General features: G+C 41.4%; 1 protein-coding gene across 2 annotated transcripts in view; it reads right to left on the reverse strand.

Annotated features, from left to right (window-relative positions):
• Positions 1-27,500, reverse strand: part of SARNP (SAP domain containing ribonucleoprotein) — a 360,966-nt gene that overhangs the window by 30,418 nt on the left and 303,048 nt on the right. For both annotated transcript variants that reach the window (XM_053708128.1, XM_053708129.1), the window contains one exon: positions 25,897-25,980. In XM_053708128.1, coding sequence (XP_053564103.1) covers positions 25,897-25,980 — 84 coding nt within the window. The remainder of the gene's footprint in view (positions 1-25,896; positions 25,981-27,500) is intronic.

Here is a 27,500-nt window from a genome sequence, read left to right on the forward strand (position 1 = left end):
GTTGCTCAGTTGCTAGTACATTCATGGCGGAGTCTGCATTCAGGGGGGGGGGGGTACCCAGGGGTACAATTTTTTTTTTATAAACTTTAAAAAAAAATATATAAACTTTAAAAAAAAATGTTTTTTAATAAAACAAAGTTAAAAAAAGTGTAATACCCACTTAGGACAGGGGAGGCGCTGCCTCCCCTGCCTCCTATGACAGCACGTCACTGCGCTACATTAATGCACCACCTCTCTCTAGCTACTTCCCTTGTCGAGAGCTGCAAGAGAATGACTGGGAGGTGGCAGTTAGGGGAGGAGCTATATAGACAGCTCTGCTGTGGGTGATCCTCTTGCAGCTTCCTGTTGTGAAGGAGAATATCCGACAAGTAATGGATGAATCCGTGGACTGGATACACCTTACAAGAGAAAAAGCAGGTGCACTAAACTATTTACTAAAATATACATACATTTAAAAAAGGGACCGTTAAGGCCGTTTAGAAAAATCCAAAACATGTAAATCATGTCTGGTGCGTGCTATCAAACTCCCAGAGTGTGCTATAAATCTAGGAGTGTTAAAGGGACAGTCTACACCAGAATTTTTATTGTTTTAAAAGATAGATAATCCCTTTATTACCCATTCCCCAGTTTTGCATAACCAACACAGTTATAATAATATACTTTTAACCTCTGTGATTATCTTGTATCTAAGCCTCTGCAAACTGCCCCTTTATTTCAGTTCTTTTGACAGACTTGCAGTTTAGCCAATCAGTGCCTGCTCCCAGATAACTTCACATGCACAGTGTTATCTATATGAAATACGTGAACTAACACCCTCTAGTGGTGAAAAACTGCATTCTGAAAAGAGGTGGCCTTCAAGGTCTAAGAAATTAGCATATGAACCTCCTAGGTAAGCTTTTAACTAATAATACCAAGAGAACAAAGCAAAAACATAATTTATGTAAGAACTTACCTGATAAATTAATTTCTTTCATATTGGCAAGAGTCCATGAGCTAGTGACATATGGGATATACAATCCTACCAGGAGGGGCAAAGTTTCCCAAACCTCAAAATGCCTATAAATACACCCCTCAGCACACCCACAATTCAGTTTAACGAATAGCCAAGCAGTGGGGTGATAAAGAAAGGAGTAGAAAGCATCAACAAAGGAAATTTGGAAATAATTGTGCTTTATACAAAAAATCATAACCACCATAAAAAGGGTGGGCCTCATGGACTCTTGCCAATATGAAAGAAATGAATTTATCAGGTAAGTTCTTACATAAATTATGTTTTCTTTCATGTAATTGGCAAGAGTCCATGAGCTAGTGACATATGGGATATCAATACCCAAGATGTGGCGTCTTCCACTCAAGAGTCACTAGAGAGGGAGGGAATAAAAATAAAAACAGCCATATTTCGCTGAAAAATTAATCCACAACCCAAAAAAATAAGTTTATTTTCATTTTTGAAAGAAAAAAACTTAAATCAAAGCAGAAGAGTCAAACTGAAACTGAACTTTCTACCAAAAACTGCTTCAGAAGAAGCAAATACATCAAAATGGTAGAATTTATTAAATGTATGCAAAGAGGACCAAGTCGCCGCTTTGCAAATCTGATCAACTGAAGTGGAGACTGATCTAGTAGAATGAGCTGTAATTCTTTGAGGCGGGGCCTGACCCGACTCCAAATAAGCTTGATGAATCAAAAGTTTCAACCAAGAAGCCAAGGAAATAGCAGAAGCCTTCTGACCTTTTTTAGGACCAGAAAATAAAACAAATAGACTGGAAGTCTTCCTGAAATCTTTTGTAGCTTCCACATAATATTTCAAAACTCTTACCACATCCAAAGAATGTAAGGATCTCTCCAAAGAATTCTTAGGATTAGGACATAAGGAAGGGACAACAATAGAATTCACAACCTTAGGTAAAAATTGAAAAGAAGTCCGCAAAACTGCCTTATCCTGATGAAAAATCAGAAAAGGAGACTCACAAAAAAGCTCAGAAACTCTTCTAGCAGAAGAGATAGCCAAAAAGAACAACACTTTCCAAGAATTAGTTAATGTCCAAAGAATGCATAGGCTCAAATGGAGGAGCCTGTAAAGCCTTCAGAACCAAATTAAGACTCCAAGGAGGAGAAATTGATTTAATGACAGGCTTAATACGAACTAAAGCCTGTACAAAACAGTGAATATCAGGAAGTATAGCAATCTTTCTGTGAAATAAAACAGAAAGAGCGGAGATTTGACCTTTCAAAGAACTTGCAGGCAAACCCTTATCCAAACCATCCTGAAGGAACTGCAAAATTCTAGGAATTCTAAAAGAATGCCAGGAGATTTTGTGAGAACACCATGAAATGTAAGTCTTCCAAACTCTATAATAAATCTTTCTAGAGACAGATTTACGAGCTTGTAACATAGTATTAATCATAGAAACCTCTATGACTTAGTACTAAGCGTTCAATTTCCATACCTTCAAATTTAATGATTTGAGATCCTGATGGAAAAACGAACCTTGAGATAGTAGGTCCGGCCGTAACGGAAGTGGCCAAGACGGGCAACTGGACATCCGAACCAGATCCGCATACGAAAACCTGTGTGGCCATGCTGGAGCCACCAGCAACACAAAAGACTGTTCCATGATGATTTTGGAGATCACTCTTGGAAGGAGAACTAGAGACAGGAAGATGTAAGCAGGATGATAACACCAAGGAAGTGTCAGTGCATCCACTGCTTCCGCCTGAACATCCCTGGACCTGGACAGGTATCTGCAAAGTTTCTTGTTTAGATGAGAGGCCATGAGATTTATCTCTGGAAGACCCCACATCTGAACAATTTGAGAAAACACATCTGGATGGAGAGAACACTCCCCTGGATGTAAAGTCTGGCGGCTGAGATAATCCACTTCCCAATTGTCTACACCTGGGATATGCACCGCAGAGATTAGACAGGAGCTGGATTCCGCCCAAACAAGTATTCAAGATACTTCTTTCATAGCTTGGGGACAGTGAGTCCCCCCCTGATGATTGACACATGCCAACGTTGTGATATTGTCCGTCTGAAAACAATGAACTGTTCTCTCTTTAACAGAGGCCAAAACTGAAGAGCTCTGAGAATTGCACGGAGATCTAAAATAATTATTGGTAATCTCGCCTCTTGAGATTTCCAAACCCCTTGTGCTGTCAGAGATCCCCAAACAGCTCCCCAACCTGAGACTCGCATCTGTTGTGATCACAGTCCAGGTTGGCCGAACAAAAGAAGCCCCTTGAACTAAACGATGGTGATCTATCCACCATGTCAGAGAGTGTCGTACATTGGGATTTAAGGATATTAATTGTGATATATTTGTATAATCCCTGCACCATTGATTCAGCATACAAAGCTGAAGAGGTCTCATGTGAAAACGAGCAAAGGGAATCGCGTCAGATGCTGCAGTCATGAGACCTAAAACTTCCATGCACATAGCCACTGAAGGGAATGACTGAGACTGAAGGTGCCGGCCACCAATTTTAAACGTCTCTTGTCTGTTAGAGACAGAGTCATGGACACTGAATCTATCTGGAAGCCTAAAAAGGTGACCCTTGTCTGAGGAATCAAGAAACTCTTTGGTAAATTGATCCTCCAACCATGTTTCCGAAGAAACAACACTAGTTTATTTGTGTGAGATTCTGCAGAACGTAAAGACTGAGCTAGTACCAAGATATCATCCAAATAAGGAAACACAGCAATACCCTGTTCTCTGATTACAGAGAGTAGGGCACGCAGAACCTTTGAAAAGATTATTGGAGCTGTTGCTAGGCCAAATGGAAGAGCAACAAATTGGTAATGCTTGTTTAGAAAAAGAATCTCAGAAACTGAAAATGTTCTGGATGAATCGGAATATGAAGGTATGCATCCTGCAAATCTATTGTGGACATATAATGTCCTTGCTGAACAAAAGGCAGAATAGTCCCTATAGTCACCATCTTGAAAGTTGGTACTCTTACATAACGATTCAACATTTTCAGATCCAGAACTGGTCTGAATAAATTTTCCTTCTTTGGGACAATGAATAGATTTGAATAAAACCCCAAACCTTGTTCCAGAAGAGGAACTGGCATGATTACCCCTGAAGACTCCAGGTCTGAAACACACTTCAGGAAAGCCTGAGCTTTTACTGGATTTACTGGGATACGTGAGAGAAAAAAAATCTTCTCACAGGAGGTCTTACTCTGAATCCTATTCGATACCCTTGAGAGACAATGCACGGAATCCATTGATTTTGAACAGATTTTATCCAAATATCCTTGAAAAACCTTAATCTGCCCCCTACCAGCTGAGCTGGAATGAGGGCCGCACCTTCATGCAGACTTAGGGGCTGACTTTGGTTTCCTAGAAGGCTTGGATTTATTCCAATTTGAGGAAGGCTTCCAATTGGAGGCAGATTCCTTGGGGGAAGGATTGAATTTTGTGTTCCTTATTCTGACGAAAGGAACGAAAACAGTTAGAAGCCTTAGATTTACCCTTAGGTTTTTTATCCTGAGGCAGAAAAACTCCCTATCCCCCAGTAACAGTTGAAATAATAGAATCCAACTGGGACCCAAATAAATTATTACCTTGGAAAGAAAGAGATAGTAATCTAGAATTAGATGTCATATCAGCATTCCAGGATTTAAGCCACAAAGCTCTTCTAGCTAAAATAGCTAAAGACATGGATCTAACATCAATTTTGATAATATCAAAAATAGCATCATAAATAAAATGGATTAGCATATTGCAGAAGCGAAAAATGCTAGATAAGTCAGAATCCAATTCCTGTTGCGCTAAATTCTCCAACCAGAAAGTTGATGCAGCTGCAACATCAGCCAAAGAAATTGCAGGTCTAAAAAGATGACCTGAATATAAATAGGTTAGATAAGATTCAAGCTTCCTATCTAAAGGATCCTTAAAGTAAGTACTATCTTCCATAGGAATAGTGGTACGTTTAGAAAGAGTAGAAATAGCCCCATCAACTTTGGGGATCTTTTCCCAAAACTCTATAGATTTTGCTGGTAAAGGATACCATTTTTTAAACCTTGAAGAAGGAATAAAAGAAGTACCTGGCTTATTCCATTCCATTAGAAATCATATCAGAAATAGCCTCAGGAATAGGAAAAATCCCTGGAAAAACCACAGGAGGTTTAAAAACAGCATTTAAACGTTTATTAGACTGAACGTCAAGAGGACTGGTTATCTCAATATCCAAAGTAATTAACACTTCTTTTAATAAAGAACGCAAATACTCAATTTTAAATAAATAAGTAGATTTGTTAGTGTCAATGTCTGAGGAAGGATCTTCTGAATCAGATAGATCCTCATCAAAAGAGGATAAAACATAATTTATGTAAGAACTTACCTGATAAATTCATTTCTTTCATATTAACAAGAGTCCATGAGCTAGTGACGTATGGGATATACATTCCTACCAGGAGGGGCAAAGTTTCCCAAACCTTAAAATGCCTATAAATACACCCCTCACCACACCCACAAATCAGTTTAACGAATAGCCAAGAAGTGGGGTGATAAGAAAAAAAGTGCGAAGCATATAAAATAAGGAATTGGAATAATTGTGCTTTATACAAAAAAATCATAACCACCACAAAAAAGGGTGGGCCTCATGGACTCTTGTTAATATGAAAGAAATGAATTTATCAGGTAAGTTCTTACATAAATTATGTTTTCTTTCATGTAATTAACAAGAGTCCATGAGCTAGTGACGTATGGGATAATGACTACCCAAGATGTGGATCTTTCCACACAAGAGTCACTAGAGAGGGAGGGATAAAATAAAGACAGCCAATTCCTGCTGAAAATAATCCACACCCAAAATAAAGTTTAACAAAAAACATAAGCAGAAGATTCAAACTGAAACCGCTGCCTGAAGAACTTTTCTACCAAAAACTGCTTCAGAAGAAGAAAATACATCAAAATGGTAGAATTTAGTAAAAGTATGCAAAGAGGACCAAGTTGCTGCTTTGCAGATCTGGTCAACCGAAGCTTCATTCCTAAACGCCCAGGAAGTAGATACTGACCTAGTAGAATGAGCTGTAATTCTTTGAGGCGGAATTTTACCCGACTCAACATAGGCAAGATGAATTAAAGATTTCAACCAAGATGCCAAAGAAATGGCAGAAGCTTTCTGGCCTTTCCTAGAACCGGAAAAGATAACAAATAGACTAGAAGTCTTACGGAAAGATTTCGTAGCTTCAACATAATATTTCAAAGCTCTAACAACATCCAAAGAATGCAATGATTTCTCCTTAGAATTCTTAGGATTAGGACATAATGAAGGAACCACAATTTCTCTACTAATGTTGTTGGAATTCACAACTTTAGGTAAAAATTCAAAAGAAGTTCGCAACACCGCCTTATCCTGATGAAAAATCAGAAAAGGAGACTCACACGAAAGAGCAGATAATTCAGAAACTCTTCTAGCAGAAGAGATGGCCAAAAGGAACAAAACTTTCCAAGAAAGTAATTTAATGTCCAATGAATGCATAGGTTCAAACGGAGGAGCTTGAAGAGCTCCCAGAACCAAATTCAAACTCCAAGGAGGAGAAATTGACTTAATGACAGGTTTTATACGAACCAAAGCTTGTACAAAACAATGAATATCAGGAAGAATAGCAATCTTTCTGTGAAAAAGAACAGAAAGAGCGGAGATTTGTCCTTTCAAAGAACTTGCGGACAAACCCTTATCTAAACCATCCTGAAGAAACTGTAAAATTCTCGGTATTCTAAAAGAATGCCAAGAAAAATGATGAGAAAGACACCAAGAAAACAGAATTTATGTTTACCTGATAAATTACTTTCTCCAACGGTGTGTCCGGTCCACGGCGTCATCCTTACTTGTGGGATATTCTCTTCCCCAACAGGAAATGGCAAAGAGCCCAGCAAAGCTGGTCACATGATCCCTCCTAGGCTCCGCCTACCCCAGTCATTCGACCGACGTTAAGGAGGAATATTTGCATAGGAGAAACCATATGGTACCGTGGTGACTGTAGTTAAAGAAAATAAATTATCAGACCTGATTAAAAAAACCAGGGCGGGCCGTGGACCGGACACACCGTTGGAGAAAGTAATTTATCAGGTAAACATAAATTCTGTTTTCTCCAACATAGGTGTGTCCGGTCCACGGCGTCATCCTTACTTGTGGGAACCAATACCAAAGCTTTAGGACACGGATGAAGGGAGGGAGCAAATCAGGTCACCTAAATGGAAGGCACCACGGCTTGCAAAACCTTTCTCCCAAAAATAGCCTCAGAAGAAGCAAAAGTATCAAACTTGTAAAATTTGGTAAAAGTGTGCAGTGAAGACCAAGTCGCTGCCCTACATATCTGATCAACAGAAGCCTCGTTCTTGAAGGCCCATGTGGAAGCCACAGCCCTAGTGGAATGAGCTGTGATTCTTTCGGGAGGCTGCCGTCCGGCAGTCTCGTAAGCCAATCTGATGATGCTTTTAATCCAAAAAGAGAGAGAGGTAGAAGTTGCTTTTTGACCTCTCCTTTTACCAGAATAAACAACAAACAAGGAAGATGTTTGTCTAAAATCCTTTGTAGCATCTAAATAGAATTTTAGAGCGCGAACAACATCCAAATTGTGCAACAAACGTTCCTTCTTTGAAACTGGTTTCGGACACAGAGAAGGTACGATAATCTCCTGGTTAATGTTTTTGTTAGAAACAACTTTTGGAAGAAAACCAGGTTTAGTACGTAAAACCACCTTATCTGCATGGAACACCAGATAAGGAGGAGAACACTGCAGAGCAGATAATTCTGAAACTCTTCTAGCAGAAGAAATTGCAACTAAAAACAAAACTTTCCAAGATAATAACTTAATATCAACGGAATGCAAGGGTTCAAACGGAACCCCCTGAAGAACTGAAAGAACTAAATTGAGACTCCAAGGAGGAGTCAAAGGTTTGTAAACAGGCTTAATTCTAACCAGAGCCTGAACAAAGGCTTGAACATCTGGCACAGCGGCCAGCTTTTTGTGAAGTAACACAGACAAGGCAGAAATCTGTCCCTTCAGGGAACTTGCAGATAATCCTTTTTCCAATCCTTCTTGAAGGAAGGATAGAATCCTAGGAATCTTAACCTTGTCCCAAGGGAATCCTTTAGATTCACACCAACAGATATATTTTTTCCAAATTTTGTGGTAAATCTTTCTAGTTACAGGCTTTCTGGCCTGAACAAGAGTATCGATAACAGAATCTGAGAATCCTCGCTTCGATAAGATCAAGCGTTCAATCTCCAAGCAGTCAGCTGGAGTGAAACCAGATTCGGATGTTCGAACGGACCCTGAACAAGAAGGTCTCGTCTCAAAGGTAGCTTCCAAGGAGGAGCCGATGACATATTCACCAGATCTGCGTACCAAGTCCTACGTAGCCACGCAGGAGCTATCAAGATCACCGACGCCCTCTCCTGATTGATCCTGGCTACCAGCCTGGGGATGAGAGGAAACGGCGGGAACACATAAGCTAGTTTGAAGGTCCAAGGTGCTACTAGTGCATCCACTAGAGCCGCCTTGGGATCCCTGGATCTGGACCCGTAGCAAGGAACTTTGAAGTTCTGACGAGAGGCCATCAGATCCATGTCTGGAATGCCCCACAGCTGAGTGACTTGGGCAAAGATTTCCGGATGGAGTTCCCACTCCCCCGGATGCAATGTCTGACGACTCAGAAAATCCGCTTCCCAATTTTCCACTCCTGGGATGTGGATAGCAGACAGGTGGCAGGAGTGAGACTCCGCCCATAGAATGATTTTGGTCACTTCTTCCATCGCCAGGGAACTCCTTGTTCCCCCCTGATGGTTGATGTACGCAACAGTTGTCATGTTGTCTGATTGAAACCGTATGAACTTGGCCCTCGCAAGCTGAGGCCAAGCCTTGAGAGCATTGAATATCGCTCTCAGTTCCAGAATATTTATCGGTAGAAGAGATTCTTCCCGAGACCAAAGACCCTGAGCTTTCAGGGATCCCCAGACCGCGCCCCAGCCCATCAGACTGGCGTCGGTCGTGACAATGACCCACTCTGGTCTGCGGAATGTCATCCCTCGTGACAGGTTGTCCAGGGACAGCCACCAACGGAGTGAGTCTCTGGTCCTCTGATTTACTTGTATCTTCGGAGACAAGTCTGTATAGTCCCCATTCCACTGACTGAGCATGCACAGTTGTAATGGTCTTAGATGAATGCGTGCAAAAGGAACTATGTCCATTGCCGCTACCATCAACCCGATCACTTCCATGTACTGAGCTATGGAAGGAAGAGGAACGGAATGGAGTATCCGACAAGAGTCTAGAAGTTTTGTTTTTCTGGCCTCTGTCAGAAAAATCCTCATTTCTAAGGAGTCTATTATTGTTCCCAAGAAGGGAACCCTTGTTGACGGAGATAGAGAACTCTTTTCCACGTTCACTTTCCATCCGTGAGATCTGAGAAAGGCCAGGACAATGTCCGTGTGAGCCTTTGCTTGAGGAAGGGACGACGCTTGAATCAGAATGTCGTCCAAGTAAGGTACTACAGCAATGCCCCTTGGTCTTAGCACAGCTAGAAGGGACCCTAGTACCTTTGTGAAAATCCTTGGAGCAGTGGCTAATCCGAAAGGAAGCGCCACGAACTGGTAATGTTTGTCCAGGAATGCGAACCTCAGGAACCGATGATGTTCCTTGTGGATAGGAATATGTAGATACGCATCCTTTAAATCCACCGTGGTCATGAATTGACCTTCCTGGATGGAAGGAAGAATAGTTCGAATGGTTTCCATCTTGAACGATGGAACCTTGAGAAACTTGTTTAAGATCTTGAGATCTAAGATTGGTCTGAACGTTCCCTCTTTTTTGGGAACTATAAACAGATTGGAGTAGAACCCCATCCCTTGTTCTCTTAATGGAACGGGATGAATCACTCCCATTTTTAACAGGTCTTCTACACAATGTAAGAATGCCTGTCTTTTTATGTGGTCTGAAGACAACTGAGACCTGTGGAACCTCCCCCTTGGGGGAAGTCCCTTGAATTCCAGAAGATAACCTTGGGAGACTATTTCTAGCGCCCAAGGATCCAGAACATCTCTTGCCCAAGCCTGAGCGAAGAGAGAGAGTCTGCCCCCCACCAGATCCGGTCCCGGATCGGGGGCCAACATTTCATGCTGTCTTGGTAGCAGTGGCAGGTTTCTTGGCCTGCTTTCCCTTGTTCCAGCCTTGCATTGGTCTCCAAGCTGGCCTGGCTTGAGAAGTATTACCCTCTTGCTTAGAGGACGTAGCACTTTGGGCTGGTCCGTTTCTACGAAAGGGACGAAAATTAGGTTTATTTTTTGCCTTGAAAGGCCGATCCTGAGGAAGGGCGTGGCCCTTACCCCCAGTGATATCCGAGATAATCTCTTTCAAGTCAGGGCCAAACAGCGTTTTCCCCTTGAAAGGAATGTTAAGTAGCTTGTTCTTGGAAGACGCATCAGCCGACCAAGATTTCAACCAAAGCGCTCTGCGCGCCACAATAGCAAACCCAGAATTCTTAGCCGCTAACCCAGCCAATTGCAAAGTGGCGTCTAGGGTGAAAGAATTAGCCAATTTGAGAGCATTGATTCTGTCCATAATCTCCTCATAAGGAGGAGAATCACTGTCGACCGCCTTTATCAGCTCATCGAACCAGAAACATGCGGCTGTAGCGACAGGGACAATGCATGAAATTGGTTGTAGAAGGTAACCCTGCTGAACAAACATCTTTTTAAGCAAACCTTCTAATTTTTTATCCATAGGATCTTTGAAAGCACAACTATCCTCTATGGGTATAGTGGTGCGTTTGTTTAAAGTGGAAACCGCTCCCTCGACCTTGGGGACTGTCTGCCATAAGTCCTTTCTGGGGTCGACCATAGGAAACAATTTTTTAAATATGGGGGGAGGGACGAAAGGAATACCGGGCCTTTCCCATTCTTTATTAACAATGTCCGCCACCCGCTTGGGTATAGGAAAAGCTTCTGGGAGCCCCGGCACCTCTAGGAACTTGTCCATTTTACATAGTTTCTCTGGGATGACCAACTTGTCACAATCATCCAGAGTGGATAATACCTCCTTAAGCAGAATGCGGAGATGTTCCAACTTAAATTTAAATGCAATCACATCAGGTTCAGCTTGTTGAGAAATGTTCCCTGAATCAGTAATTTCTCCCTCAGACAAAACCTCCCTGGCCCCATCAGACTGAGTTAGGGGCCCTTCAGAAATATTAATATCAGCGTCGTCATGCTCTTCAGTATCTAAAACAGAGCAGTCGCGCTTACGCTGATAAGTGTTCATTTTGGCTAAAATGTTTTTGACAGAATTATCCATTACAGCCGTTAATTGTTGCATAGTAAGGAGTATTGGCGCGCTAGATGTACTAGGGGCCTCCTGAGTGGGCAAGACTCGTGTAGACGAAGGAGGGAATGATGCAGTACCATGCTTACTCCCCTCACTTGAGGAATCATCTTGGGCATCATTGTCATTGTCACATAAATCACATTTATTTAAATGAATAGGAATTCTGGCTTCCCCACATTCAGAACACAGTCTATCTGGTAGTTCAGACATGTTAAACAGGCATAAACTTGATAACAAGTACAAAAAACGTTTTAAAATAAAACCGTTACTGTCACTTTAAATTTTAAACTGAACACACTTTATTACTGCAAATGCGAAAAAACATGAAGGAATTGTTCAAAATTTACCAAATTTTCACCACAGTGTCTTAAAGCCTTAAAAGTATTGCACACCAAATTTGGAAGCTTTAACCCTTAAAATAACGGAACCGGAGCCGTTTTGAACTTTAACCCCTTTACAGTCCCTGGTATCTGCTTTGCTGAGACCCAACCAAGCCCCAAGGGGAATACGATACCAAATGACGCCTTCAGAAAGTCTTTTCTAAGTATCAGAGCTCCTCTCACATGCGACTGCATGCCATGCCTCTCAAAAACAAGTGCGCAACACCGGCGCGAAAATGAGGCTCTGCCTATGCTTTGGGAAAGCCCCTAAAGAATAAGGTGTCTAAAACAGTGCCTGCCGATATTATTATATCAAAATACCCAGATAAAATGATTCCTCAAGGCTAAATATGTGTTAATAATCAATCGATTTAGCCCAAAAAAAGTCTACAGTCTTAATAAGCCCTTTTTGAAGCCCTTATTTACAATCGTAATAAACATGGCTTACCGGATCCCAGAGGGAAAATGACAGCTTCCAGCATTACATCGTCTTGTTAGAATGTGTCATACCTCAAGCAGCAAGAGACTGCTCACTGTTCCCCCAACTGAAGTTAATTGCTCTCAACAGTCCTGTGTGGAACAGCCATGGATTTTAGTGACGGTTGCTAAAATCATTTTCCTCATACAAACAGAAATCTTCATCTCTTTTCTGTTTCTGAGTAAATAGTACATACCAGCACTATTTCAAAATAACAAACTCTTGATTGAATAATAAAAACTACAGTTAAACACTAAAAAACTCTAAGCCATCTCCGTGGAGATGTTGCCTGTACAACGGCAAAGAGAATGACTGGGGTAGGCGGAGCCTAGGAGGGATCATGTGACCAGCTTTGCTGGGCTCTTTGCCATTTCCTGTTGGGGAAGAGAATATCCCACAAGTAAGGATGACGCCGTGGACCGGACACACCTATGTTGGAGAAATATAAGTCTTCCAGACTCTATAATATATCTCTCGAGATACAGATTTACGAGCCTGTAACATAGTATTAATCACGGAGTCAGAGAAACCTCTATGACCAAGAATCAAGCGTTCAATCTCCATACCTTTAAATTTAAGGATTTCAGATCCGGATGGAAAAAAGGACCTTGTGACAGAAGGTCTGGTCTTAACGGAAGAGTCCATGGCTGGCAAGATGCCATCCGGACAAGATCCGCATACCAAAACCTGTGAGGCCATGCCGGAGCTATTAGCAGAACAAACGAGCATTCCCTCAGAATCTTGGAGATTACTCTTGGAAGAAGAACTAGAGGCGGAAAGATATAGGCAGGATGATACTTCCAAGGAAGTGATAATGCATCCACTGCCTCCGCCTGAGGATCCCGGGATCTGGACAGATACCTGGGAAGTTTCTTGTTTAGATGAGAGGCCATCAGATCTATCTCTGGGAGCCCCCACAATTGAACAATCTGAAGAAATACCTCTGGGTGAAGAGACCATTCGCCCGGATGCAACGTTTGGCGACTGAGATAATCCGCTTCCCAATTGTCTACACCTGGGATATGAACCGCAGAGATTAGACAGGAGCTGGATTCCGCCCAAACCAAAATTCGAGATACTTCTTTCATAGCCAGAGGACTGTGAGTCCCTCCTTGATGATTGATGTATGCCACAGTTGTGACATTGTCTGTCTGAAAACAAATGAACGATTCTCTCTTCAGAAGAGGCCAAAACTGAAGAGCTCTGAAAACTGCACGGAGTTCCAAGATATTGATCGGTAATCTCACCTCCTGAGATTCCCAAACTCCTTGTGCCGTCAGAGATCCCCACACAGCTCCCCAACCTGTGAGACTTGCATCTGTTGAAATTACAGTCCAGGTCGGAAGAACAAAAGAAGCCCCCTGAATTAAACGATGGTGATCTGTCCACCACGTTAGAGAGTGCCGAACAATCGGTTTTAAAGATATTAATTGATATATCTTCGTGTAATCCCTGCACCATTGGTTCAGCATACAGAGCTGAAGAGGTCGCATGTGAAAACGAGCAAAGGGGATCGCGTCCGATGCAGCAGTCATAAGACCTAGAATTTCCATGCATAAGGCTACCGAAGGGAATGATTGAGACTGAAGGTTTCGACAGGCTGTAATCAATTTTAGACGTCTCTTGTCTGTTAAAGACAAAGTCATGGACACTGAATCTATCTGGAAACCCAGAAAGGTTACCCTTGTTTGAGGAATCAAAGAACTTTTTGGTAAATTGATCCTCCAACCATGATCTTGAAGAAACAACACAAGTCGATTCGTATGAGACTCTGCTAAATGTAAAGACGGAGCAAGTACCAAGATATCGTCCAAATAAGGAAATACCACAATACCCTGTTCTCTGATTACAGACAGAAGGGCACCGAGAATCTTTGTGAAAATTCTTGGAGCTGTAGCAAGGCCAAACGGTAGAGCCACAAATTGGTAATGCTTGTCTAGAAAAGAGAATCTCAGGAACTGATAATGATCTGGATGAATTGGAATATGCAGATATGCATCCTGTAAATCTATTGTGGACATATAATTCCCTTGCTGAACAAAAGGCAATATAGTCCTTACAGTTACCATCTTGAACGTTGGTATCCTTACATAACGATTCAATAATTTTAGATCCAGAACTGGTCTGAAGGAATTCTCCTTCTTTGGTACAATGAAGAGATTTGAATAAAACCCCATCCCCTGTTCCGGAACTGGAACTGGCATAATTACTCCAGCCAACTCTAGATCTGAAACACAATTCAGAAATGCTTGAGCTTTCACTGGATTTACTGGGACATGGGAAAGAAAAAATCTCTTTGCAGGAGGTCTCATCTTGAAACCAATTCTGTACCCTTCTGAAACAATGTTCTGAATCCAAAGATTGTGAACAGAATTGATCCAAATTTCTTTGAAAAAACGTAACCTGCCCCCTACCAGCTGAACTGGAATGAGGGCCGTACCTTCATGTGAACTTAGAAGCAGGCTTTGCCTTTCTAGCAGGCTTGGATTTATTCCAGACTGGAGATGGTTTCCAAACTGAAACTGCTCCTGAGGACGAAGGATCAGGCTTTTGTTCTTTGTTGAAACGAAAGGAACGAAAACGATTGTTAGCCCTGTTTTTACCTTTAGACTTTTTATCCTGTGGTAAAAAAGTTCCTTTCCCACCAGTAACAGTTGAAATGATAGAATCCAACTGAGAACCAAATAATTTGTTTCCCTGGAAAGAAATGGAAAGTAGAGTTGATTTAGAAGCCATATCAGCATTCCAAGTCTTAAGCCATAAAGCTCTTCTGGCTAAGATAGCCAGAGACATAAATCTAACATCAACTCTAATAATATCAAAAATGGCATCACAGATGAAATTATTAGCATGCTGGAGAAGAATAATAATATCATGAGAATCACGATTTGTTACTTGTTGCGCTAGAGTTTCCAACCAAAAAGTTGAAGCTGCAGCAACATCAGCCAATGATATAGCAGGTCTAAGAAGATTACCTGAACATAGATAAGCTTTTCTTAGAAAAGATTCAATTTTTCTATCTAAAGGATCTTTAAACGAGGTACCATCTGACGTAGGAATGGTAGTACGTTTAGCAAGGGTAGAAATAGCCCCATCAACTTTAGGGATTTTGTCCCAAAATTCTAACCTGTCAGGCGGAACAGGATATAATTGCTTAAAACGTTTAGAAGGAGTAAAAGAATTACCCAATTTATCCCATTCCTTAGCAATTACTGCAGAAATAGCATTAGGAACAGGAAAGACTTCTGGAATAACCGCAGGAGCTTTAAAAACCTTATCCAAACGTATAGAATTAGTATCAAGAGGACTAGAATCCTCTATTTCTAAAGCAATTAGTACTTCTTTAAGTAAAGAGCGAATAAATTCCATCTTAAATAAATATGAAGATTTATCAGCATCAATCTCTGAGACAGAATCCTCTGAACCAGAAGAGTCCAAAGAATCAGAATGATGGTGTTCATTTAAAAATTCATCTGTAGAGAGAGAAGATTTAAAAGACTTTTTACGTTTACTAGAAGGAGAAATAACAGACAAAGCCTTCTTTATGGATTCAGAAACAAAATCTCTTATGTTATCAGGAACATTCTGCACCTTAGATGTTGAGGGAACTGCAACAGGCAATGGTACATCACTAAAGGAAATATTATCTGCTTTAACAAGTTTGTCATGACAATTATTACAAACAACAGCTGGAGGAATAGCTACCAAAAGTTTACAGCAGATACACTTAGCTTTGGTAGATCCAGCAGGCAGTGGTTTTCCTGTAGTATCTTCTGGCTCAGATGCAACGTGAGACATCTTGCAATATGTAAGAGAAAAAACAACATATAAAGCAAAATAGATCAAATTCCTTATAAGACAGTTTCAGGAATGGGAAAAAAATGCCAAACATCAAGCTTCTAGCAACCAGAAGCAAATGAAAAATGAGACTGAAATAATGTGGAGACAAAAGCGACGCCCATATTTTTTGGCGCCAAATAAGACGCCCACATTATTTGGCGCCTAAATGCTTTTGGCGCCAAAAATGACGCCACATCCGGAACGCCGACATTTTTGGCGCAAAATAACGTCAAAAATGACGCAACTTCCGGCGACACGTATGACGCCGGAAACGAAAAGAATTTTTGCGCCAAAAAAGTCCGCGCCAAGAATGACGCGATAAAATGAAGCATTTTCAGCCCCCGCGAGCCTAACAGCCCACAGGGAAAAAAGTCAAATTTTTGAGGTAAGAAAAAATATGATAATTTAAAGCATAATCCCAAATATGAAACTGACTGTCTGGAAATAAGGAAAGTTGAACATTCTGAGTCAAGGCAAATAAATGTTTGAATACATATATTTAGAACTTTATAAATAAAGTGCCCAACCATAGCTTAGAGTGTCACAGAAAAATAAGACTTACTTACCCCAGGACACTCATCTACATGTTTGTAGAAAGCCAAACCAGTACTGAAACGAGAATCAGTAGAGGAAATGGTAAATATAAGAGTATATCGTCGATCTGAAAAGGGAGGTAAGAGATGAATCTCTACGACCGATAACAGAGAACCTTATGAAATAGACCCCGTAGAAGGAGATCACTGCATTCAATAGGCAATACTCTCCTCACATCCCTCTGACATTCACTGCACGCTGAGAGGAAAACCGGGCTCCAACTTGCTGCGGAGCGCATATCAACGTAGAATCTAGCACAAACTTACTTCACCACCTCCCTTGGAGGCAAAGTTTGTAAAACTGATTTGTGGGTGTGGTGAGGGGTGTATTTATAGGCATTTTAAGGTTTGGGAAACTTTGCCCCTCCTGGTAGGAATGTATATCCCATACGTCACTAGCTCATGGACTCTTGTTAATTACATGAAAGAAATTATTATGTTGTTGGTCATTTGAAATTTCATCAACTAAATGAGAAGTTTTAAAAGACCTTTTATGTTTATTTGAAGATGGAAATGCAGACAAAGCCTTCAGAATAGAATCAGAAACAAATTCTTTAAAATTTACAGGTATATCATGCACATTAGAAGTTGAAGGAACTGCAACTGGCAATGTACTATTACTAATGGATACACTATCTGCATGTAAAAGTTTATCATGATAACTATTACAAATGACATTCTGCGAGATAATTTCTACAATTTTACAACAAATGCACTTAGCTTTGGTTGAACCGATGTCAGGCAGCAATGTTCCAGTAGAAGCTTCTGAGGCAGGATCATGTTGAGACATCTTGCAAAATGTAAGATAAAAAACAACATATAAAGCAAAATTATCTATTTCCTTATATGACAGTTTCAGGAATGGGAAAAAATGCAAAAAGCATAGCCCTCTGATAGAAAAAAGCAAGAGGCAAACATCAATGGGGTATTGAAATAATAAAAAAGTTTTATTAATAACCGGAAATAACACACTAGCGTCACTAATGACGCAACAGTGTGAAAGGTCTCGGCGTCAAGTATGACGCCGGAAGTGACTAACTTGCGTCATAGACTTACTTTTTCGCGCCAAAAAAATTTTCACGCCAAAAATGACGCAATAAAGTTTAGCATTTGTCGCACCCGCGGGCCTAATACCGCCCGCAATTTGTTAAGAAGTAGTCAATTGAAAAAAAGACTAAACCACAGGTAAGAAATAAATGTCATATTTAAAAGATGTTTATATTCCCCAAATATGAAACTGACAGTCTGCAGAAGGAAATACATGAACCTGACTAGGGCTGCAACAACTAATCGGTAAGTTTTGATCATAAAAATAGTTGTCAACAAATCTCATTATCAATTGGGTAGTCAGCGATTAGTTGGTCAGTTGCACAGCACCAGCTGCTTTAATCTGATGATCTACTGCAACTAAGATTGTGCAAAAAATTTTTAATTTATTTATTTTTTTAATCTTTTTTCTATCCGATTAATCGGACAATAATTATCCGATTCATCGGATAGAAAAAATAATAATAAATAAAAATGTTTGCACAATACCATGTGCAGGAGTTCATCGGATTGAAGCAGCTAGTGCTGTGCAATAACCAACTAATCGCCGACCACCTAATTGATAATGACATTCTTTGACAACTATTTTTATGATCAATCTTACCGATTAGTTGTTGCAGCCCTAAACCTGACTCATGGCAAATATAAGTACAATACATATATTTAGAACTTTATATAAATGCATAAAGTGCCAAACCATAGCTGAGGTGTCTTAAGAAATAAAAACATACTTACCAAAAAGACACCCATCCACATATAGCAGATAGCCAAACCAGTACTAAAACAGTTATTAGTAGAGGTAATGGTAAATTGAGAGAATATCGTCGATCTGAAAAGGGAGGTAGGAGATGAATCTCTACGACCGATAACAGAGAACCTATGAAATAGACCCCCGTTAGGGAAATCATCGTATTCAATAAGTGATACTCCCTTCACGTCCCTCTGACATTCGCTGTACTCTGAGAGGAATCGGGCTTCAACAATGCTGAGAAGCGCATATCAACGTAGAAATCTTAGCACAAACTTACTTCACCACCTCCATAGGAGGCAAAGTTTGTAAAACTGAATTGTGGGTGTGGTGAGGGGTGTATTTATAGGCATTTTGAGGTTTGGGAAACTTTGCCCCTCCTGGTAGGATTGTATATCCCATATGTCACTAGCTCATTGACTCTTGCCAATTACATGAAAGAAATTGGTGATAAAAGTAAATTGGAAAATTGTTTAAAATTACATTCTCTATCTAAATCATGAAAGTTTATTTTGGCCTAGACTGTCCCTTTAATGCTTTGCACTGATAGAAATAAAACAGCCGATGAACGCTAAAGAAATATGTGGCTTTAATGTACCTCAAAATTGGTGCACCTGCTAATAGCCTATGTGCATGAAATAAATTGACTTACCTCAGATGCACCCACTCTCTACTGTACTTACTGCAGCAGAAAAGACTGCTTCCAGTAGAGAGCCCATTTAGTCCAGTGCAAGCAACAGTAGAAGATATCACAAAAACAGAATTTATGTTTACCTGATAAATTTCTTTCTCCTACGGTGTATCCGGTCCACGGCTTCATCCTTACTTGTGGGATATTCTCAATCCCTACAGGAAGTGGCAAAGAGAGCACACACAGCAAAGCTGTCCATATAGCTCCCCTCAGGCTCCGCCCCCCCAGTCATTCGACCGACGGTTAGGAGAAAAAGGAGAACCATAGGGTGCAGTGGTGACTGTAGTTTATAAAAATAAATTTAAACCTGACTAAAATGCCAGGGTGGGCCGTGGACCGGATACACCGTAGGAGAAAGAAATTTATCAGGTAAACATAAATTCTGTTTTCTCCTACATTGGTGTATCCGGTCCACGGCTTCATCCTTACTTGTGGGAACCAATACCAAAGCTTTAGGACATGGATGAAGGGAGGGAACAAGTCAGGTAACCTAAACGGAAGGCACCACTGCTTGCAAAACCTTTCTCCCAAAAATAGCCTCCGAAGAAGCAAAAGTATCGAATTTGTAAAATTTGGCAAATGTATGCAGTGAAGACCAAGTCGCTGCCTTACAGATCTGTTCAACAGAAGCCTCATTCTTGAAAGCCCAAGTGGAAGCCACAGCTCTAGTAGAGTGAGCTGTAATTCGTTCAGGAGGCTGCCTTCCAGCAGTCTCATAAGCCAACCGGATGATGCTTTTCAGCCAGAAAGACAGAGAGGTCGCAGTCGCCTTTTGACCTCTCCTCTTACCAGAATAGACGACAAACAAGGATGAAGTTTGTCTGAAATCTTTAGTTGCTTTTAGGTAAAACTTCAAAGCACGAACCACATAGAGATTGTGTAACAGACGTTCCTTGATAGAAGCTGGGTTAGGACACAGAGAAGGAACAACTATTTCCTGGTTAATATTCTTATTGGAAACCACTTTTGGAAGAAAACCAGGTTTGGTACGTAAAACGACATTATCTGTATGAAACACCAGATAGGGTGAATTACACTGCAAAGCAGACAATTCAGAAACTCTTCTAGCGGAAGAGATAGCAACCAAAAACAAAACTTTCCAAGATAGTAACTTAATATCTATGGAATGTAGAGGTTCAAACGGAACCCCCTGAAGAACTGAAAGAACTAGATTTAGACTCCATGGAGGAGCCACAGGTCTGTAGACAGGCTTGATTCTGACTAAAGCCTGCACAAACTCCTGAACATCTGGCATTGCTGCCAGACGTTTGTGTAACAAAACAGACAGAGCTGATATCTGTCCTTTTAAGGAACTAGCTGACAAACCTTTCTCCAATCCTTTTTGGAGAAAAGCTAAAATCCTTGGAATCCTAATCTTACTCCATGAGTAACCCTTGGATTCGCACCAAAGATATTTCCGCCATATCTTATGGTAAATTTTCCTAGTGACAGGCTTTCTAGCCTGAATCAGGGTATCTATAACTGAATCCGAAAACCCACGCTTAGCTAGAATCAAGCGTTCAATCTCCAAGCAGTCAGTTGCAGAGAGACTAGGTTTGGATGTACGAATGGACCTTGAATTAGAAGGTCCTGCCTCAAAGGTAGCTTCCATGGTGGAACCGATGACATATTCACCAGGTCTGCATACCAGGTCCTGCGTGGCCACGCAGGAGCTATCAGAATTACCAAAGCCTTCTCCTGTTTGATCCTGGCTACTAGCCGTGGGAGAAGAGGAAACGGTGGAAAGACATAATCTAGATTGAACGACCAAGGCGCTGCTAAGGCATCTACCAGTGTCGCCTTGGGATCCCTGGACCTGGACCCGTAACATGGAACTTTTGAGTTCTGACGTGACGCCATCAGATCCAGATCCGGAATGCCCCATAGTTTAGTTAACTGGGCAAAAACCTCCGGGTGAAGTTCCCACTCCCCCGGGTGGAACGTCTGACGACTCAGATAATCCGCTTCCCAGTTGTCCACTCCTGGGATGTGAATTGCTGATAGATGGCAGGAGCGATCATCTGCCCATTTGATGATCTTGGATACCTCTCTCATCGCCAGGGAACTCTTCGTTCCCCCCTGATGATTGATGTACGCTACAGTCGTCATGTTGTCCAACTGAAATCTGATGAATCTGGCCTCCGCTAGTTGAGGCCATGCCTGGAGCGCATTGAATATCGCTCTCAATTCCAATATGTTTATCGGGAGAAGAGATTCTTCCCGAGACCACAGACCCTGAGCCTTCAGGGACTCCCAGACCGCGCCCCAGCCCAAAAGACTAGCGTCGGTCGTGACGATGATCCACTCCGGTCTGCGGAAACTCATTCCCTGAGACAGGTGATCTAGAGACAGCCACCAGAGGAGTGAGTCTCTGGTTTTCTGGTCCATTTGAATCTGGGGAGACAAGTCTGCATAATCCCCATTCCACTGTTTGTTTGAGCATGCACAGTTGCAATGGTCTTAAATGAATTCGAGCAAAAGGAACCAAGTCCATTGCCGCAACCATTAGTCCTATTACCTCCATGCACTGAGCTATGGAGGGCTGAGGAATGGATTGAAGAACTCGACAAGCGTTCAGAAGCTTTAACTTCCTGACCTCTGTCAGAAAGATCTTCATTTCTACGGAGTCTACTATTGTTCCCAGAAAGGGAACCCTTGTGGACGGGGACAGGGAACATTTTTCTATGTTCACCTTCCACCTGTGAGATCTGAGAAAGGCTAAAACAATGTCTGTATGAGCCCTTGCTTTGGGAAGGGATGACGCTTGTATTAGAATGTCGTCTAGGTAAGGTGCTACTGCAATGCCCCTCGGCCTTAGCACCACTAGAAGGGACCCTAGCACCTTTGTGAAAATTCTGGGAGCAGTGGCTAAACCGAACGGAAGAGCCACGAACTGGTAATGTTTGTCCAGAAAGGCGAACCTCAGGAACTGATGGTGATCTTTGTGGATAGGAATATGCAGGTACGCATCCTTTAAGTCCACGGTAGTCATGTATTGACCCTCCTCGATCGTTGGTAAAATTGTCCGAATGGTTTCCATTCTGAATGATGGAACTCTGAGGAATTTGTTTAGAATTTTTAAGTCCAGAATTGGCCTGAAAGTTCCTTCTTTTTTGGGAACTACAAACAGGTTTGAGTAAAAACCCAGTCCTTGTTCCGCTGTTGGAACTGGGTGTATCACTCCCATCTTTAATAGGTCTTCTACGCAACGTAAGAATGCCTGTCTCTTTATCTGGTCTAAAGATAAGCGAGACATGTGGAACCTTCCCCTTGGAGGAAGGTCCTTGAACTCTAGAAGATACCCCTGAGAAACAATTTCTAGTGCCCAGGGGTCCGGAACATCTCTTGCCCAAGCCTGAGCAAAGAGAAAGTCTGCCCCCTACTAGATCCGGTCCCGGATCGGGGGCTGCCCCTTCATGCTGTCTTGGTAACAGCAGCAGGCTTCTTGGCCTGTTTGCCCTTGTTCCAGCCTTGCAATGGCTTCCATGCTGGTTTGGGCTGGGATGCGTTACCCTCTTGCCTAGTGGCTGTAGAGGTGGAAGTCGGTCCGTTCCTGAAATTGCGAAAGGAACGAAAATTAGACTTATTTTTAGCCTTGAAAGGTCTATCCTGTGGAAGGGCATGGCCCTTTCCCCCAGTGATATCTGAAATAATTTCCTTCAACTCTGGCCCAAATAGGGTCTTACCCTTGAAAGGAATATTAAGTAATTTTGTTTTGGACGACACATCCGCCGACCAAGACTTTAACCAAAGCTCTCTGCGCGCCACAATTGCAAAACCAGAATTTTTCGCCGCTAATTTAGCTAACTGGAAAGCGGTGTCTGTAATGAAAGAATTAGCCAACTTCAGGGCGTGAATTCTGTCCATGACTTCATCATAAGAAGTCTCCTTTTGGAGCGAGTTTTCTAGTTCCTCAAACCAAAAAGCCGCTGCAGTGGTTACAGGAATAATGCAAGAAATTGGTTGAAGAAGAAAACCCTGTTGAACAAAGATTTTCTTAAGTAAACCTTCTAATGTTTTATCCATAGGATCTTTAAAAGCGCAACTGTCTTCTATTGGTATAGTCGTGCGCTTAGCTAGCGTTGAAACTGCCCCCTCTACCTTAGGGACCGTCTGCCACGCGTCCCTTCTAAGGTCAACAATTGGGAACATTTTCTTAAATATAGGAGGGGGAACAAAGGGTACACCTGGCTTCTCCCACTCCTTAGTCACGATATCCGCCACCCCCTTAGGTATCGGAAATGCATCAGTGTGTACTGGGACCTCTAAGAATTTGTTCATTTTACACAATTTTTCAGGGATCACCAAAGGATCACAATCATCAAGTGTAGCTAGGACCTCCTTAAGTAGGGCGCGGAGGTGTTCTAGCTTAAATTTAAATGCTATGGCATCAGGCTCTGCCTGCTGAGAAACTTTCCCTGTGTCAGAAATTTCTCCCTCAGACAGGCCCTCCCTCACCGCCAAGTCAGATTGATGTGAGGGCACTACAGATAAATTATCCTCTGCGTCAGCTTGCTCATTTTCTGTGTTTAAAACTGAGCAATCACGCTTCCTAGGAAAGCTCGCAGTTTGGATAAAAATGCTGAGAGAGAATTATCCATTACTGCCGCTAACTGTTGCATAGTAATCGCAATTGGTGCGTTAGATGTACTGGGCATCGCTTGCGCGGGCATAGCTGGTGTTGACACAGAAGGGGAGGATAGCGAGCTATCTTCACACCCTTCAGCTAAAGAATCATCTTGGGCTATATCTTCAAGTGTAATTGTACGGTCCTTAAGCTGTTTGGGCGCTATAGCACATTTCACACATAAATTTAATGGGGGAACCACCTTGGCCTTTAAACCTTCAGATAGCCTATGTTCTCTATGTTCAGACATGTTTAACAAACTTAAAAGTAACTTCAATCCAATTTTTATGAAATTTTCACCAGTGTCATAATGCTTTGAAAAGGTTGCACACAAATTTTCAGACCAATTAACCCCTTAATGCCCAAACCGGAGCTAATAACAGCAGTTAACCGGTTAACACACTACAGTACTCTGCCACAGCTTGCCCTGTGGCTTTTACCTTCCTTAGGGTTATTTTGGTAAGAATATAAGCCTCCCTGGAGCCCTTCCTGATGCCTCCGGACTCCCCACGTGAAGCTGCATGAACTGGCTAGTCAAAACAAGTGCACAATTGAGGAGCGAAAATGAGGCTTCCTTCCTCTGCATACCAGAGTGGAAGGGCCTTTCTGACTAGATTAGGTGTCCAACTAAGTGCCAGGCGCAAATTAATACCCAAAAGTGTTTTAAGTTGATAAAAAAAACACCTATTTAAGTTGAAAACTTGCTAAAAAGCAATCGATTAGCCCACAATAGTGTCAACCAGCATAAGCCCTTAAAATAAGCCATCCTTTTATTGCTGAATCTAATAACAATGGCTTACCTATCCCAGAGGGAATTTCTGACAGTCTTCTAGCATTACTGGGTCTTGTTAGAAAAATGACTGATCACACCTGAAGCAGTTAAGCCTGCAAACTGTTCCCCCCAACTGATGTTATCTGGTTTCAACAGTCCTGCGTGGGAACAGCAATGGATTTTAGTTACTGGTGCTAAAATCATAGTCCTCTTAGCAGAAATCTTCTTCACTTTCTGCTGCAGAGTAAATAGTACAAGCCGGCACTATTTTAAAATAACAAACTCTTGATAGAAGAAATAAAAAACTACAACTAATACCACATACTCTTTACCACCCCCGGGGAGATGCTACTAGTTAGAGCGGCAAAGAGAATGACTGGGGGGGCGGAGCCTGAGGGGAGCTATATGGACAGCTTTGCTGTGTGCTCTCTTTGCTACTTCCTGTAGGGATTGAGAATATCCCACAAGTAAGGATGAAGCCGTGGACCGGATGCACCAATGTAGGAGAAAAGAGTACAACGGCAAGCCAACAGGATAAGGCTAAGGGACCAGTCCCAGTGACCCCTTTGGTAGGCTAGTGGTAAAATTCCGCAGGAGAATTACATTCACTGCCTAAAATCTCTAATATTCCCCTCTATGTAACTTGAGGGTTCCTGAGGGGGAGAAAGTCTCACATAGGTCACCTATTTTCTTCACCTTCCTTTGGAAAGACAAAGATAAGACTGGGATACCAGAGAGGTGTGAGGGATTAAAAGCTTGTGGAATGTAGGGTATCTGCCACCTCCTCCTAGTGGCCAGGAGTTGAATCCCTGCAGTAATGGCTTGTGGACTGAGCACCTTTTGAAAGAAAATATTTTAAAAGTAGTTTAGTTTTTATAGACTTTAGAAATAGCCTTATCACACAAAATGGCAGAATAACAAATTTTCTTGCACAGTGCATTATATGATCAAATATCCACAGAATATGTTTGCATGGATAGAGAAAGGGAGTTAAAGACAGGCCTATATGGAGATGGCACTTGAAGCTGCACCAGACTCAAACCATAATTCAATCTGACATGGGCAATTATAAAAGTATGCCAAAATAAAGCAAGGAATGAGAAAATGAAACTGATGAGAAGCAAATGATAAAATACTAAACAGCCCATGATTTTTTTTTTTAGCATAGTCTAAATTTTGGTTGGCTTGTAATGAATTATGTATTTTTTATTTTACATATACTACTAAACTCAACATAAATACATGCAGTAGTTATACAATAACGGTGTCCTCAGGGTGTTGCACACATTGTATAAAGCATGGGGTAATTGTGCGGCAAAGAAAAGCATTTTTAGAACCTATGGATTGTCTGTCATATATGCCTCAAACAGGTATTCTCACCTCTATATCATCAGTAACAGACGCAGAGTTGGTCACTATACCAAAACGTTCCTTCCTCTTCTTAAGCTTTTCATCATCCTCAGTCTATTGGGAAAGAGAAGATACAGACATGTTAAATAATACTTACATACAAATTGATCAGTTACATGCTGCCTTTTGCCAGTCTACATAAAGCATGCCTAGATTCCTTACATCACGGACTGCTGCACTTGTTGTTCAGGAGTTTGTACATGTAAATGTCAGCAGTCATGTAAAGTGCAATTTGCATATTTGACTACTAAATGTTTCAAAGCAACTTTACATGGTGCAGCGATGCACTTCTGTTTCTGAGCTGGACAAACCTGTGAATTGGTGGCTACACTGCAATGTCATTACAGAGTGAACATATGAAGTTAAACTGTTAAATGCTCTAAGCCACATTCATATCCCTTTAAATGTATACTTGGAATCCAAGCAGGACTGTATGAAAAAACAAAAAACTACTACTGTAGTAGTCTAATGTTTTTGGGTAAGTTGACCACACAAACCATTGCACCAGTGATAATTAGGAGGATATTTAAAAAAAAAAGCAAAAAAACAAAAAGGCAAAAAAGTGGAATGCTTTTTAAAATCAGGGAGGTAAGCTGAGAGTGTGCACATTTCTGCAGACCTAAATGCTGGCAGTTTTCCATCACCTTTTTGCCATGTAATGCTCCAAGACATGTGCACGCTACCTACCTTGGTAACACTTCAACAAAGAATACAAAGAGAATGAAACAAATCTAACAAATTGCATTTTTTTATGATCTGTCTTTACCACAAAAAGATTTTTGGGTTTTTATAAAAAAAATAGTATGTTGGATTGCATCTAACAGAAGTTTAAGCATTTGATTCTGATTTTGGTTTCGCAAGTAGCTTCATGCGCATTTTTCAGTAGAACATTGTATAAAGACCATCAGTTTATCTCACAGGTAAATGTAAAATGATACTGACCCACATAAAATAAATGAAATCCACGTGTGCACACACACGGAACACAAAAAGAATCAATTACTAGCTTTGGAAATGTAACAAAAAAATGCAGTTGAATAAATGTCAATTTATTTCCCAGGAAAGAATATCCTTGCAGCGCTAAATGATTTAAAACAGAGATGGATTTATTCCTCATGTTTGTGAGTTATATTTCATGTGCATGAATGTACCTATCATAAGCCTCATCCACGCCTTCTAGCAAGCTCCGCTAAATGCTCCACTAAATCAACTCTACAGAAATATCTAGCCTACTTGACCCAGAGGCCGGCAGGGTCACAAGGAGGCACACTTACAATACTATTCACTCCATCTTTAGCCCTGTACTGACAGCTTTTGATTCATAGGCTGTTGGAACCCATCTGAGCTAAATTACCCCTATCCAAAAGCCAGCAGGCCAAGCATTTATCAAAGCGTCCCCCCCTTCACCCCTCCCTCCATGCTTGTTGCTGCCCCTGAGCCATGCTCAAGTGCACCCATGGGCACTATGCAGCTGCTGGGGACAGTGACCTCTAAGCACAAGTGTAGCTGGCTCTTTTTTTGTGTGTGCGCCTATTCTGCCTCCTATTCTCTGACAAGGAGAGACTTTTTCTTGT

Source organism: Bombina bombina, chromosome 3, assembly GCF_027579735.1.
Source record: "Bombina bombina isolate aBomBom1 chromosome 3, aBomBom1.pri, whole genome shotgun sequence".
NCBI classification, from domain to species: Eukaryota; Metazoa; Chordata; class Amphibia; order Anura; family Bombinatoridae; genus Bombina; species Bombina bombina.